The 12524-nt window shown below is 36.7% G+C and overlaps 1 protein-coding gene across 1 annotated transcript in view; it reads left to right on the top strand.

The window, feature by feature from the left end:
- Positions 1-563: 563 nt before the first annotated feature.
- Positions 564-12524, top strand: part of ICE2 (interactor of little elongation complex ELL subunit 2) — a 65447-nt gene continuing 53486 nt past the window's right edge. Inside the window, exons 1-5 of the mRNA XM_068965397.1 lie at positions 564-626; positions 1548-1682; positions 4507-4611; positions 10153-10414; positions 11322-11441. Of these exons, the coding sequence (XP_068821498.1) occupies positions 1642-1682; positions 4507-4611; positions 10153-10414; positions 11322-11441 (528 nt within the window). The 5' untranslated portion in view covers positions 564-626; positions 1548-1641. The remainder of the gene's footprint in view (positions 627-1547; positions 1683-4506; positions 4612-10152; positions 10415-11321; positions 11442-12524) is intronic.

Genomic DNA, 12524 nt, shown 5'->3' with positions numbered 1-12524 from the left:
TAACGGTTGTAGGGCTTTTCGAAGTATAGGAAAATGCATTTAATCCTGTCAAAAAACTACTGAATAGGCGCTCCACGCTCACACACACGAGCTCACAATAGCTCTATTTTATTGATGAGTCAGTTAAGACACTTGAGTAAAATCACAATAAAGTCTGGGTATTCCCAGTACTGTACTTGTCATCTGTCCTCCTTCCAATTTACCATACCCTCAAGGTGGAGGACTTTCTAGGGACAATATGCAGCCCGGAGAAGGAAATGGCAACCCACTCCAGTATTCTTGCCTGGAGAATTCCAGGGACAGAGGAGCCTGGTGGGCTGCCGTCTATGGGGTCGCACAGAGTCGGACACGACTGAGACGACTTAGTAGCAGCAGCCCCTTAAGCGAGTGTCCAGCAAATCCTGTCTCAGCTTCCAAGGCAGACTACCAGCAGTCTGGGGACCTGGAGAGGGCCCCGCCCACTGCGTCACTGGTGACGTCATCACGCAGGGTCGAGGCGGCGGCGCCGCGTCCTTTAAATACGGCTTTCCTAGGGTGCGCGAGCGAGAGAGAAAGGAGACGGGTGGGGCGTGTGTTTTTGTTTCGTGGGGGTCGCGGTGTGGGCCAGAGCCGCCGCGGACCACGAGGTGGGCGGCAAGGCAGCTTCGTGACGGAGACGCGGTGGGGAGGGCGCGCTCGTGAGAGTCGGGAGGCGGGAACATGGCGGCCCATCGGCCGTCCGGGAGCCTGCACAGCTAATGCTAACGCAGACCTGTTCTCCGGCTTTGCTGGCCGATTTCTTACCTCCCTGGAACCTTGTTTCTCCTTTGGTTCCCTTTCCCTCAGCTTGCCTTCTGTCTTCCTCGGCTCTCTCGCCCCAGCCCCTCTCCGGGCAAAAGTGTGGAAGGTGGGTTCAGTAGGAACAGGTGAGGCCCGTCCGTTACTGAGAGAGAGACTCTAGTATTTGACTGCGTTGCTCACAAACTCGTATCTGTACGCACAGGGTGTCAGGAGATGCGCTGAACTTGGAGTGTTGATGTTCAGACCAGATTTGTAGTGCTAGTGATTCCTCTTGATCCCGTTAAATGCCACTTAAGTTATCTAGACCTCAGTTTTCGCAAAAGTGAGGTTCTGTTTGAAAGATTCTTGATATCCAGAGCGTCTGCCCTTCGTCGCTCGCCAGAATTTGCCCCATAATTATCTTTGGAAAGGTGGAAGCATGATTTATTTTGGCAGTAAGGGAGTCGGGGCAGGGGGCTGAGTCAAGACATACATCCCGTGCCCGAATGGGATTTAGTCTGTGAGCAATGAAAACGCCAATCTGTTTCCGTCTTTATTTTCGCGAAGTTCCTGGAATAAGTTAAATGGAGAAGGACTGATCCTGTGTCAGCTTCGCGGTTCTTCCTCAAAGACCTTGGAAATATTCATCTGTCTGCTCTTTTTCTTTTTTTTAAGTGTCTGTGTCGGATGAGAGTAGGTGTTAGGAACAGGTTCTTGCCTCATCTGAGTTAACAGTGTCTGGCCCGCCAATCACCTAATTTTGTTCTTGATCTTTGGTTTTTCCTCAGTTGAGTGCAAATTCTGGAGAAATCTTCTTGCTTTAAGAGCCTGCACTGCCAGGCAGCAGAATTGTGAACTAGAGTGAAGGAGAAATCTAGGAATATGAATTCCATGATGGCCATGGGTGAACCAAGGTTGAACTGGTGAGTTACATCTGTTTGTAATCCCCTAAAGTGGATTGAGGGGCTTTCCAGGTGGCTCCGCTGTAAAGAATTCAGCTACCAATTCAGGAGACACAGGTGCAGTCCCTGGGTCAGGAAGATTCCCTGGAGAAGGAAATAGCAACTTGCTCCAGTATTCTTACCTGGAAAATTCCAGGGACAGAGGAGATTGGCAGGCTGCAGTCCATGGGGGTCTTAAAGAGTCAGACACAACTGAGGGACTGACTAGGCACCTATGGAACGAGATTGAAGTGGGTCTGGTGACTAGATTAGGAAAGGAGGGTATCTGGCCTGAAGAGATCTGGAGGAAACAAGAGGACAAATTTAGTGGCTTAAGAGTTTATGATTCTCATCTACACCTACTGAGCAGTTTTGAGTTATCTTTGACTGTACTTCCTCTCTTAAAGTGATGACAATTCAGCATTTAGATTGTGTCTGTATGTATAAGTCCATTGTGTATTTATTGTTGGTCTTAGTGAAGGAGAGATACTGGAATATTCTTGTATTCAAGAACCTAGTCCATATCTGTACAAGTAATAGACCTTCTTTAAGAATTGATAAGCTTTTTTTTTAATATTGGAATCTATGCTGCTGCTGCTGCTGCTGCTAAGTCACTTCAGTTGTGTCCGACTCTGTGCGACCCCATAGAGGGCAGCCCACCAGGCTCCCCCATCCCTGGAATTCTCCAGGCAAGAACAGTGGAGTGGGTTGCCATCTCCTTCTCCAATGCAGGAAAGTGAAAAGTGAAAGTGAAGTCGCTCAGTCGTGCCCAACCCTCAGTGACCCCATGGACTGCAGCCTTCCAGGCTCCTCCGTCTGTGGGATTTTCCAGGCAAGAGTACTGTATCAAGTGATAATGTAAATGCATAGACTATTTTAGAAATGTATGAGACCATCCCAAATAAAAGACTCTATTAAGTAATATATTGGCAATAGAAATCTAATGTATGTGCTACTTTAGGTCAATTTAACACACATTAACTGAGCATCTATACTAGTGAAGGAGTTTGCTAGTATAATGTAGATGATGATATTGTGTATAATAATGTAATATAATTCATATTGCTTCACTGGCAATCATATTACAGTATAGAAATGTCATCTAAGTAACATGCTATATACCTTCAATTTACAAAATGTAACGTCAAATTTATCAAATAAAATCAGTATGTGCTTAATAAGTACTTGCTTATTGCAAACAGTGCTCCCTTCCTCCAAGGAGCTCACAATCCCTGGGGCCTGTGACTTTGTTTTTGTATGTTATGCAAAAATTTTAGAATTTATTGAGATGTCACAGATACAGGACCATAGCAAGTAATAAGAGACTACCCTGGTGTATAGCAAATAAGATTTTAAAATTTTATTGTTTGTACATTAATCATTGTTTTTTAGATAAACACCTTTAGAAATAAAAATGAATATGGTGCAAATATGCTAGATTTCCCATTTTAGGAATGGCCAGCTGCAGATGCTATTTGATCAGATTTTTCTGTTGTAAGTTCCTAGAGATATGCTCGTTTATGTTTCTTGCTATAAAGAATATGTTCAAATGCAACACAGATGCTCTTTTATACTGTGACATTGTGAAACCAAATGTGGTTCAGGGCCTTTGCATTGCCTTTGCATTGCATTATAGACCTTAGAACTGTCCTTTTCTATAGAATCCTACTAATTTTTGGCCTCCCTAGATTAATGGGTCTCAGTGTATTTAATTTTTAAATTGTTTCCTTCAACCAGCATTTATTTGATGCTTACTAGATGGAAAGCCTTGACAACAGTATGTTAGTCTATAAATTAATTACAATATGGAAAATCATATATGACCTTACAGGTGGTTTTAGTAGAGGCACACTATTGATCACATTTGCCAAGTAAACAGATATAGTTGGATAATCAGTCTTTGTAGTGTTCTTTGGCCGAGCACAATAGTGAATGAGGCAAAAATAAGTTGAGAAACATTTTCTTTGTGCAATCAAACAGCTTAGTGTTATGCCACAGAGCCTAAGATGAGTACTAAAGTAAAAAACAAGGCTGATTATTGAAATTGGAGAATTTCAGAATGGGCCTAGCTTAAAAACTATACAAGAAATAAAACATCTAAACTCAGACATCTGGTTCAGTTCAGTTGCTCAGTCATGTCCAGCTCTTTGCAACCCCATGAATCGCAGCACGCCAGGCCTCCCTGTCCATCATCAACTCCCAGAGTTCACTCAGACTGACGTCCATCAAGTCAGTGATGCCTTCCAGCCATCTCATCCTCTGTCGTCCCCTTCTCCTCCTGCCCCCAATCCCTCCCAGCATCAGAGTCTTTTCCAGTGAGTCAACTCTTTGCATGAGGTGGCCAAAGTACTAGAGTTTCAGCTTCAACATTACTTCCAAAGAAATCCCAGGGCTGATCTCCTTCAGAATGGACTGGTTGGATCTCCTTGCAGTCCAAGGGACTGTCAAGAGTCTTTTCCAACACCACAGTTCTAAAGCATCAATTCTTCGGCGCTTAGCTTTCTTTACAGTCCAACTCTCACATCCATACATGACCACAGGAAAAACCATAGCCTTGACTAGACGGACCTTAGTCGGCAAAGTAATATCTCTGCTTTTCAATATACTATCTAGGTTGGTCATAACTTTTCTTCCAAGGAGTAAGCGTCTTTTAATTTCATGGCTGCATCAAGTTAAAATATTAAGAGGTGATTTTCTGGGAAAGGAGAGGTTGGGGACATGTAGTTTTAAATTGCAGTTGTAATTGCTCGTGAATCTAGCCTGATATTTCAGTTGTCAAATCCAAGTAAATTACTTTGTTTTTCAGGGATGTTTCACCAAAAAATGGTCTTAAGACGTTTTTTTCTCGAGAAAATTATAAAGATCAGTCCATGGCTCCAAGTTTAAAAGAACTATGTATTTTATCTAGCAGGTAATATACTTATTTATTTGGTTATTTATATCCATATTTGATATTTTTCTGATACTTGAAGTTTTATATCTACCTGTCTATATCCACTATGAAACATTTGAATTATAGGAATGTAAAAATTAGAAAATAGAAGAACTTAGTATCCTCAAAAGACCACTCTTTGGTGTACATATGTAACATCTTTTAAGACCTTTCTCTACACATGCATATTAAACAGATGCATATTAAAATGTGGGTAATTCCCTGGATATCCAGGGATTAGGACTCCATGCTTTCACTGCTGAGGGCCTGGGTTCAATCCCTTGTCAGGGAACAAGCCATGCGGTATGTGGCCCAAAAAAGAGGGGCGGATGGGGGTGGAAATCACACTATAAATACTATAAACACTGTAAAACTTTTGCAATTTGGTTTTTTCATTTAACATAATACTTTAGGTATTTTGTGCCCCTACATTATTTCAGTCTTCTTATGGCTGCATATTACTTTACAGAGATACTTTTAATTCTTTTAGTTAGTTTTACATTGTACAATGTTTGTGCAGTTTTCAACAGTAACATTTATAAATTTCTTGTAATTATTTCTATAAGATAAATTTATAGAAATTGAATTATTTGGGTGGATACTATAAACACTTTATATTTTAATAGATACCACCTAATTGCCATAGATTTCATACCACCAAATTTCTGGTATGAAAATGTGTATTGTGACAATAATAATTTCCCCTTCTCACTGCTTACCTGCCTATAACAGCTCTTCTTTCCTTTGTGATTGGCTGCTTCTACTCTATTGTGGGTGAATCTTAAAACTGAGCCATGAAGTTTACTAGAAAGAAATGATAATATGCCAGATGAAGAATTGGAGCTCCCCTAGGAGAGCTCAACGTTTACTTTCATCTTTCTCCACTCCTTTTGGAATGGAGGAAACATATTTCCACTCTCTGCATGGAATGGGACCCCATCTTTTCCACTTTTTCAGTATCCTGTCAATTAGCATCCTCTGTTACTCCCACTTCTCTCTTTTGTTTTTGGGTGGGAGGCACTTTGGTTAAGTGGTGCAAACTTGCAGGATCTTAGTTCTTCAACCAGGGATCAATTCAATGCCCCCTACAGTGGAAGCTTAGTCCTAACCACTAGACCATCAGGTCTTTGTTCCCTCTTTGTTCTCTCTTGATCAGTATTTAAGCATGCTCAAGTTTGTCATGTCTCAATCCCTAAATTTCACAATCCCTCCTAGTTAGTTTGTTACTCTTCTCTCATTTGTACTTAGACTTCTTTGTACTTGTATATGCTTGCTGGGAGGACATGAGGGACAAAAAAGCTATAAGACCTACAGAAAACAGTTAACAAGATAGCATTACCAAAAATTACTTTAAATGGATTAAATGCTTCAGCCAAAAGACAGATTTGGAGCATCTATTTGAGAAACAGAATTGGGGGGGTGGGGCAGGGGAAACACCTTCCCTTTACTGCACATCCCATTGCACTTACCTTCACTGAACATCTCACTATGATCTGTCTCCTACCCTCATTGTTAAAACTACTCCTCTAAAGATAATGAGCTGTTTTCTATGGCAATATCTCACTCTCCAATTTTCCTCCTAGTTTTCTGGTGACTGTGATATATCTTAGTGGAATCAATTCATTGCTACCCCTGATACTCATTTAGACTGTTTTCATTCCTTTACTGTCACAAAACAGTGAGCATCCTTTTTATATACGTGCTGATATAAGGATAAGTTCCTATGAGAGGAAGATGCATGTGTGATTCTAATTTTTATAGATATTGCCAGATTGCCATTAAAAACATAAAACAAGTCCTTTTTATATTCCATCAGATAAATAAATAAGTTCAAATAAAGGCAAGCAGAAATTGTATTAATAAGACACTTTCAGAAATGAAGAGGCAGTTTCAGGAGCAACATTTCTTGCCAAAGTTCATAATTATTGTCTTTGCAAGTATCAACTACAAAAGGTTAAGACCGTAAATTCCTTATCGGTGTGCACCTATGAATATTTTTCAGAAGCTATTTCTGTTATCGAACTTGTACCATTTCTTGGAGATAACTAACTTCTAAAACTTATTACCAGGTAAACAACTGCCTTTGTTTATTTGAATCAAAGAATGCCTACCAATACTCATGTCCTGAGATTTAGTGCACATGTATCTTTACTCTTAAAAAAAAACAGAACTCAGTTTTATTAACTTTTATCTCAGGCTCATCTTTCCAGACTAAAAATTTCCAGTATTAGTCTTATTCATTCTGCTTCTTCTTCTTAAATATTTTATGATTCTTTGTCAGTCTGGTTCTATTTAGCATATCCCAAGTGTGGGTTATAGTCTGAAATATGTAAAGGAGAGGACGTATTACTGGAAGCTGAGTACACTTAACTCCTAAAATCTTTTTCTTATAGTAAGAATGAATTTTCAGACTATATTTAATTACCAGTTTTCTTGATGGAAAAAACTAGAAAGAATATAAATTTATTAGCCCTAATTTTGCAATTTTTTATGTTCTGTAAATAACATACTTGGGAAAATAGTGATACCTCTGTTTATGCTACTTTCAACAACATGAGGTTTTTATTCAACCCTTCTCCCTCCAATAAAAGGTAAAAATTTGCCTTTTAAAAAATTAGTTTCTGGTTATAGATATTTGTAACTGAGTTTTAAGGCAGCAAAAGGGAAAGTAGCTTCAAATACAAAAAAAGAAAAAAATTTAACATGTTTAGTGTACATAAGTAAATCAAATTCAGTCGGTACAGGTAGACTTGAGATGGGAGCTACAGGTACCATTTCCAAATGCTACTTAAAGAAGCTACCCAATCCAGGAGACTTTAAAGCATGGGAAGCAAAAAGTTTTGAATTCTGCCTTTTTTCCACAGAAACTTAAGGTAAAAAAGGAGAATGGGTAGTTGACAAAATGAAGGAAGAAAACTTCAAACTATCAACTTAAGTTAAATATAATGCTGTAAATGTGGATAGAGAAATCCTGTCGGATGCTTTTGGCTTGCACCCTGATGAAGATTTTGACAGCATTGCACACAGAAATGATCTTGATGCACTGCCATTTCATTCTTTGCTGAATGTAGCCAATTTAAACTGCTAGAATTTCTTGACATTCCTACGCTGGCATATCTGAGTCAGCATCTTGTTGCTGCAGCAGCTTAATTAAATTTGCCAGTTTGTGCCACAAGGACAGACATGTTCTCATATTCAGAGAGACAGCTGTGAAGCAGTATTGTTAAGAGTTGCGGACACAATACTGTTAGGTTTGAATAGCTCTCAAGACATTTTCTAGTGAGAAATCAATTTGCTGTAATACATTTTTCCCAAGATCAGCAGTTAATATTCATTTTGTTAGCCTAAAATATGCTTATTTTTTATACAGTTATTGGAGAAACTTTAGTAGCTCAGTATGTCTTCACCTCTATTATTTTCAGAGTCAGTCTAAGCATCCTTATTTTAATTTGCAATATTCTTTTTCTGTTCACTAACCTGCTCTCTTGATTAGTTTTCTATACAGAGTTTAGTTCTAAAAGAGTAGTCTTGAATATTTTGCTTATTGGGGGGACTCTTAAGTCTTTTTTTTTTTTAAAGAATTTTGAAATTTTTACCATATTTATTCTAGTATTTTAAGGGTGATCTAAAACACGTGAGTGGTAGTTTTAGATGGGGTTTGTCTCACCCTTCATCCAGACACTGATATTGGTAATTCTCAGACTTACGAGGCTGGAATTCTCCTACTTTGCATGACAAATGTTAATAAGAAATAAGACACCTCTTTGCTATGAATTGGAATTCATAGATATTAGTAGCCACAGACATAATACTTTAAAATAATGCTTTATATAAATGTGAAATAAAAGGAAAATCATTTTTATCATGTACTATAGTAGATGCTACTGCACTAGAAGATTTAATGCAGTCAGATGTACCAGCTAACGTGAATAAAATTGGATTTAAGATAAACTGTATCCCCCAAAAATCATAAAAATAAAAGAGTAAAATTTATTGCTGGATAAATAATAATACAGTAATAATAACAGACCACAGTTATTTGTATATGAGAAGGGAAAGTTTGAAATGGCCTCTGAATGTTGTGCAGGACACTACCACACATAAAAATCTAGCATTCCTGACCTCTAAATGCCTCCTATTCTTCTATTTTGGGACAACCCAGATATATGCACAGGATTCCAGAAGCCTCTGAGGGTTAATACTGTTAGATTGAGAATCATTGCTCTGGATATTTCTTTCCCCTCCCCTTTCTTCCTCTTAATCCCTGGTTTCCATATCCTTAGGATTCTCCCCAGTCACCTAGTCAATATGTTCAGTTTGGAAACCCGAGGTCTCCATAGTCATATTGTACTGATATACATATTTACTTCTGTTTCTTCCCCATTCGTTTGCCTGATCCACTTGATTATAAAATACTAGAGAGTAGAGACTTATCGTGCTTAGTGTTGGTTGTATGTCTACTACCCAGCATAGGGCTGGCACGTGGTAGTCACTCAAATACTAATGAATGGAGGAATGAAGAATGAATCAGCTTCATTACTTTCCCTTCCTTTTGGTTATTGTTGTTTAATTTGGAACCAAATCATAGGGTACAATTACTGTGGTGGAAATTAAAGTTGTAGAGGCTAAGAAAATGTAGTTTTGTGTGTATAATTTAAGACTCCTATGAAAAATGTAGATTATAACACTGAATAGCTGTAACAGAGACAGAATATATACCAGGTAAGAAATTTGTGTTCATGTACCTTAACTGGGTTAATAAGGTGATTTTTTTTTTTAATTGGGGGTAGCGTTTTGGAAATAAATATGGTAACAGGTTCTCTAGCTACTCACTATTTTTTCTTTAGTGCATTTCACTATAGATATGCCAAGATTTCCTGTATTTATACAAGACGTTTTAATCGACTCAGCCATGTGCATGAGTGATAGAGGATGGTACAACTTTTTTCAAACAACTATTGCTTCCATAGAATATATCCACACAGTGTTCAGACTTTCTTTTTAATTCTTGAGATAATAAATGCAGAGGAAACCAGAAAATTTAGAATCTCAATGAATTTGTGAATTGCAAGATTGTGACCTCATCCTATCCTGTTCCTTGTGGCTTTTGTTCACTACGTTAACTGATAAATCTTATTGAAGAATTTAAGTACTAAAAAGCAACTTACATTGTAATAAAATGTAAATCCAAAATACCTGCATATATAATTGGCAGGAGTGATTAACCCCTCTTCAATAAAGGGGAGAAACTTCCAAACTGAATAACTTGTTTAAGGATATGCCTCTTCCTCTCCATCAGATAATTGAAGGTAGACTTGTGATATGATCCTATCCTACAGAATACTTAATTCATACTAAATGACTAAATATCAAAATGCAGGTGGCAGAGTTAGAGAATAATTCAGAATTTAGTCTGTTAATCACTCTATATTCTCCATGGTGATTGACAATCATGAAGTTTCATCATAGTAATCTTCTTGTGAAAAGCACATATTTGTTATCTGTATTTTTTTTTTCCAGACGTATAGGAGAAAGTTTGAATGCCTCAGCAGGTTCTGTAGAAAATGAGCCGACAGTTAATTCAGCAGCTCAAGCAAAGGAAAAAGTTAAAACCACAGTTGGAATGGTTCTTCTTCCAAAACCAAGAGTTCCTTATCCTCGTTTCTCTCGTTTCTCACAGAGAGAACAGAGAAATTATGTGGATTTATTGGTTAAATATGCAAAAGTCCCTGCAAATTCCAAAACTGTTGGGATAAATAAAAATGACTACTTGCAGTACTTGGTATGTATTCTGTTCTTCAACTTCCATAAAAAATATTTAAAAGCTAGGAAGTATTTTAAATTTGCTTTCCTTTTTAGGTACAATAAATATTATTAATAAAAATTTAAAATAAAAGGAATTTAATTGACAGAATATTAATTCTTTAATTCTGTTCTTTATTCTATTATAGTTAAGGCATTTTGTTCTAGTTCCGAGTATATTTCACCCTAGTTCACGTTAAGTGCTAGTAGTAGAACTTTACCTTGAATCACTTTAAAATTTTTGTGTAATTATTACTTAAGTAGTTTCCAAATTCTCAGTTATGTGTTGCTGTGTTGAACATCACTGTTGCAAACTCATTGTTCATATCTGTGATCATTTCCTTGAGATAAATTCTTAGAAATATAATTACCAGATGAAAAACTATACATGTTCTTAAGGCTTTGAGCTGCAGTTATACATAAGCAAATTGTTCTGCAATAATTTTAAACCAATTTGTATGTACCACTATTGTACAAAGGTTTTTCCAGAATATCTTCACTAATACTGAACATATGGGGGAAAAATAGCAATCTCTTGCTTTATAGCATAATGGTTACTAATGAAAATAAACACTTTGCTTGTGTTTATAAGCCATTTCTAATTCTTGTTTTGTAACTTGCCTATTCATATATGTGCTTATTTTATCATTTGAGTGTTTGTTCCTTTTTATGTTAATTCAGAACGTTTTATTAAATTAATATATTGATTTCTGATCGTAGTGTTAGTCATCAGCTTTTCTCTTTTTGCACAGTTAACTGTTTTGTGATTTCTGCTCTGGATATGATAATTTAAGTTCAAATTATTAATGCAGTGATTGAGAAGTGATTGTTTTTAACCAGGCGTCTTATTCCAAGATGTGTCTATTTTTTTTTTTTTTCAAAATCAGGAAATGAAAAAACATGTGAATGAAGAAGTTACAGAATTCCTAAAATTTTTGCAGAATTCTGCAAAGAAATGTGCCCAGGATTATAATATGCTTTCTGACAATGCTCATCTCTTCACAGAGGTAAAGAAAAATCACATTTATTTAAACTGCCAAGTGATAGGCAAGCAGCATTTTAAAATGTGTGATGATTTTCCAAAAGTATATATTAATGTTGTCAAATTAGAGACCAAATTGTATATAGGTCTTTTATTCATCATGTATTTAAGTGATGGAAATACTAGAAATAATAATATCTCAAAATCAGACACTACAGCATATTCATATATTTTCTTTTAATGATATAACTACTGTATTTGAGTTGTATTTTACTCATATAGATGATTTGATGTGATGAACTGATTTGCCTTATGAGAGAATGGGGTTTAAGGAGTTATCTTAGTCCTTAAAAATCTGAATTCCTTTAGAACTGAGTCATAAATTTGTGTTCACTATCCTCATGGTAAACAGCCACCAGATGATAAATTTCATCAGATAATTTTATTATTATATTTAAATTATTCAGATATATTAGCAAAAAAAAAAAAGCATGTAAATCACTCTGCCTTGCAACCTCCCATCATTTGTGGACATAGTAAAAATTTAGAGTTGTAGTATCCATCTAGAAATATCAACCCCATTCTGAATTATTTTTAAGCCTTTAAAACTAGTCTCTGTACAAATCAATTTGATACACTTAATAGTATTGAACTCTACGCTTAAAAATGGTTAAGATGTAGATTTTAAGGGTTTTTTACCACTTTTATAAAATAAACATGTTTATTAACAAAGTACATTATTTGAGAGCTAGCAATCAGCTTTAAGTCTTTTTATCCAGATTGACTTGGCAGCACATTGTCTTGTTACGTTTTGTATCTCACCCCAAAGACTCACTGATACTTAACTAATTTTTTATTGTTTTCAAATTTTAATTTTATGCTATGAAATGTACCTATGGAAAAGTGTTTAGGACAAATATATATAGCTTTCCAACAAATAATTATATATTGAACACCTTTGTGACTCTTTCAAGTCAAGAAATAAAATATTACCATTAACCTGGAAGCCCTCTGTGTATCCCTCCTAAATAATGTTTTCCCTTGTTGAAGAAATAATCACTGTGCCAAGTGACTGGTGTGATAATTTCCACGCCTTAAAAAATTTTTT

The sequence above is a fragment of the Capricornis sumatraensis genome, chromosome 2, assembly GCF_032405125.1.
Source record: "Capricornis sumatraensis isolate serow.1 chromosome 2, serow.2, whole genome shotgun sequence".
NCBI lineage: Eukaryota > Metazoa > Chordata > Mammalia > Artiodactyla > Bovidae > Capricornis > Capricornis sumatraensis.
Note: the sequence above shows the minus strand (reverse complement) of the source record. Positions and strands in the feature narration are given on the sequence as shown.